The following is a 3,717-nucleotide window of genomic DNA, read 5'->3' on the forward strand; positions in this document are numbered from 1 at the left end:
TTGCCAATAGCGCCCCCATACAGGGTGGTTGCCCTTGGGGCTTGAACTCAAGCTGCTTACACACCGCGAAAGGGTGCGCAAAGTGTGGGCATCCAAAAACATTCATAGGCAGGTTGGAATGGGCACCCCCCATTACACACCAGCCGCCCAGATCATTAAAAAAATGAGTGCCCTTGAACACTGCCCAAGTACAAACCTCTCTTCTAAAAATGAGGACCCGGATGGGTGTGGAGCTGGGGGATGGTGGTTGGCTCAAGGCAGGCCCAAGGAAGGCCTTTCTTGGGGCATGATGTGGACTCCACGTTGGATTCAAAGGTCTAAGGGCGGGTTCATCACCCGCCCGCCCGTCGTGCCAAAATGAAGTGCAGGTGTGTTTTCAAACATGGTCCAATCATGGATGGGGGCCTGGACGTGGATTGCAAAAAGTACTGGGCCACCTAACTCGTTGGACAACAAGTGAGAAAACACACAAACTATTCCCATTGGATATTGATTCCAGGTGGTTTGTTTTCAAAAGAATTTTTCCACCACTAAGCCAATCAACCATTGATGCAATTAAGAGGCAACTTTCATTTATATCATGTCAAGCAGGTGGTGTGAACTCTCACACGTGCTGTGCATCTTTCTCTCCATTTTCGTTATATGTGGGCGGAAGGATGTGTAAACCCGGTGTGTGAAGAGCCTTAACGAAGGACACAAAAGCACCGACAAGTTTAGGTCGGGGGCTTGTTTTGAGACATTTGTTCCCTTCACCGTTGTGTTCTGAGCTTGTGTCGCCATGGCGGATCCTCCAGAGCTCGCACAGCTCGCCTTCACTCCAGATTTGCACCCTCATCCCTTCTTCAGCTTTGTCCCTGAAGATATCCTCGTCAACATCATCTGTCGAATTGATGAAGATCCCCGCGATTTGGCTCGCCTTGCCTGCGTCTGTGCCCGTTTCTCCAACGTCATCAGCACCATCTGTTGGAAAATCCGGTGCTTGCGGACTCGTCCTGCCCTCGTTGCAGACCTTCTGCCACGCCCTTGTGTGCATGCTGACCGTTGTTTTGAGCCGCCTGGAGGTTGGGCTTCGCTCCAGAAGGTTCTGGTTTGCTGCCCCGGTCTTTGGCACGCTGGAGTTCTTTTAGAAAATTGGGATTTCGGGCTTGACAGAGAACTTGGATCGTTTGAATTGGAGGGAGATGTGGCCTGTGGACCGCTGGCAATGCGGGGCGAATGCAGTGAAGAAGGTAAAATCGAAGTAGGCCCTCACTGTGATGCATTGGAACACGAGGAAGCTAGACGTTGCAGTCCAATTTCAACTCTTACAGATTGTGATAGTTTCAGAGATCGAGCTAAGGTGGTGAATGTTGTAGGAGGAGGAAAACGTAGCAGCGAACGCGTGGATCTCGGGGAAAATAAGATATCCAATGTAGGCCTAGAGTCTCAGACGACCATGGGGAATGAAAGGAAACGAGAACAGTCGCACAAGGTCAGTAAACGACGAAGAAAACATTATCAGGAGCACTGTCATGTTGCCAGTGGATCTTGGAACCTTTCCAGGGAAGAGGGTAACAAAATCCTTGCAAATAGATTCAGGGCCGATAGTCTGTATATCTGCGATTGGCCTGGGTGCGTTCATCCCGGGAAAAAGAGAATCTACAGGCTTTTCCGTGGTGTGTTCAAGAACTTCAAATCCACACTTGTGTGGAGAAATCTTAAGGACATGAAAGCAAAAGCAGTAAATGTCGAATGTGCCTTCTGTTCTTGTAAGTCCACCTGGGACATGTTCAGTGCTTTTTGCTTAAAAAGATCGATTGCATACCATGATGACGGTGAGCCTGCCATTAGGGCTTATGTTTGTGAGAATGGGCACGTGGGAGGAGCTTGGACAGACCGGCCTATTAATGTAAACCTATGTATGTAATTAATTTTATCTCATTGATACACCTTAGATTATGCCTTGACTATAAATTGCAGAACGGTGGTTATTGCCACAAACTGGATGAGATTGATGCCATAAGAGAGGGATAAAATTCAGAAGTGCTTGCAGTCATAAGGGTTGCATTTGAGCCTGGAATTGAGGCTTATTGATGCCTGTGCCTCTCATGAAGTGAGAAGAAAATTGTGGATGGAAAATTATAGTTTGTCGTCTTCAATTGTGGTGCCTATTTGTTGGTCATTCGAAGGATTTGCATGCATACAGCTTGAGTTTCAAGCATGGCAGAGAGTTGATTTCACAAGTAGCCCAAATTGTGGGTGAAAATTTGACGAAAGACAATTATAGTGTGTGGTTATATAGAATGGAGAATTTCCTCATGGGAAAAGGCATGTGGGACTTGGTAACTGGTGAAGATGAATGCCCTGGTTTACCAGAAGAAAATCCTACTGAGCAGGAGAAGAAAGATAATAAACAATGGGTATAAAAATCAAGAAAAGTGCTACATTGGATTTCATTATGCAAATCTAAGACATTGATCCCACATAAAGAAATCAAATAATCCAAAGGATGCATGGGACATAATCCACAAGATGTATGGCACTAGCACTGAAGCTAGGAAAATTCAGGTTAAACAAAGACTACACGATGTATAGAGAGGTACTAGATCCATCACTGACTATGTGGCCAAGACCAGATAGATAGCTGAAGATGTAGCATCCATTAATTGCATAGTAGAGGATGATGGTTCGGTATTTATCACTTTGAATTGATGAGGTCCTCAGTACAAGTCACTGGATACTTCTATTTTAGTCACATGGAACATGCCTAACTTTGAGGAACTAGTAGCACTATGCATGACTAAGGAGGTAATATTGGGCTTGAGAGGCACTAGTAGTGATGGCTCTCGTAGCCGTGATCATGTCTTTTATCATGACAAAGGTAGAGGCTCTCAAAGAGGCCGTGGTGTAGCTTTCAGAGGTAGAGGACATGATAGTCATGCTTATAGATAGCTTTTTGGTAGAGGCAATGATATGCATAGATGTGGTTATGGAATGCCCAGAGGCAGGGGGAGAGGAATCCCCAAGGGTAGAGGATTTGCTAGCTCACCTAAGAGAGGATACATGCCATTATTGCGGGAAATATGGGCACTATGAGAGGGATTGCTGCCATATACAAAATGACAATGCTTGTGGTAGAGGAAAAGGTAGACAACAATTCAGCCATTATGTTGGTCATGATGATAGTGGATATGCTCATAGAGGAGGCATGAGTAGAGGAAAGTCAAGTGGACACTTATTTGTCATGGAGCACGTTGTAAATAGCATGATGCTTGCATGTAACAAAGATATGTGGTACATTGACTCAGGCTATACAAATCATATGAAAGCCCGTGAAGAATGGTTGATCATAAACAAAGTATGCCTATGAAGGAGTATGTGGCTACAGGAGATGGCTCATTGCATGAGATCACTCATGTTGTTTCTATACCATTGGTGACAAAATTTGGAGTGGAAAATAGATTGGATGATGTGCTTTGTGTGCCCACAATCACAAAGAATCTTGCCTCTGTTGGAGCAATAAATGTGATGCTAGTGGCAAAGTCAATCCTTAGAAAATGATGGAAAAAGAGCCACCCTAGACCAAGGAGCGACAGGATATCAATAACACTGAGCAGTGAGTGGCAAAAAAGTCACCAAAGACTAGAGATGAATCAGTGTAGACCAATCATAGGAAGCCACTACAAGGGATGGAGCCTTAGGGGCTTCAACCAGACATATGTAAGAATACAACGTGGG

General features: G+C 45.1%; 1 protein-coding gene across 1 annotated transcript; it reads left to right on the top strand.

Moving 5' to 3' along the window:
• Nucleotides 1–675: 675 nt before the first annotated feature.
• On the top strand, nucleotides 676–2,250 carry EID1 (F-box family protein). Its single transcript, XM_087380495.1, has 2 exons — nucleotides 676–1,229; nucleotides 1,356–2,250. Exons 1-2 carry the CDS (start codon nucleotides 779–781, stop codon nucleotides 1,904–1,906), a joined length of 1,002 nt encoding a protein of 333 aa, XP_087236621.1. The 5' UTR covers nucleotides 676–778; the 3' UTR covers nucleotides 1,907–2,250.
• Nucleotides 2,251–3,717: the final 1,467 nt, after the last annotated feature.

Source organism: Dipteris shenzhenensis, chromosome 10 (assembly GCF_047967505.1).
Source record: "Dipteris shenzhenensis isolate YYH24624 ecotype China chromosome 10, Dip_SZ_1.0, whole genome shotgun sequence".
NCBI lineage: Eukaryota > Viridiplantae > Streptophyta > Polypodiopsida > Gleicheniales > Dipteridaceae > Dipteris > Dipteris shenzhenensis.

Excerpts from the sequence above, each read along its gene's own strand:
- EID1 (XM_087380495.1), top strand. The coding sequence starts at position 779 with ATGGCGGATCCTCCAGAGCTCGCACAGCTCGCCTTCACTCCAGATTTG. Across the intron at positions 1,230-1,355 it reads GGGCGAATGCAGTGAAGAAG|GAGGAGGAAAACGTAGCAGC; the intron begins GTAAAATCGAAG and ends TGAATGTTGTAG.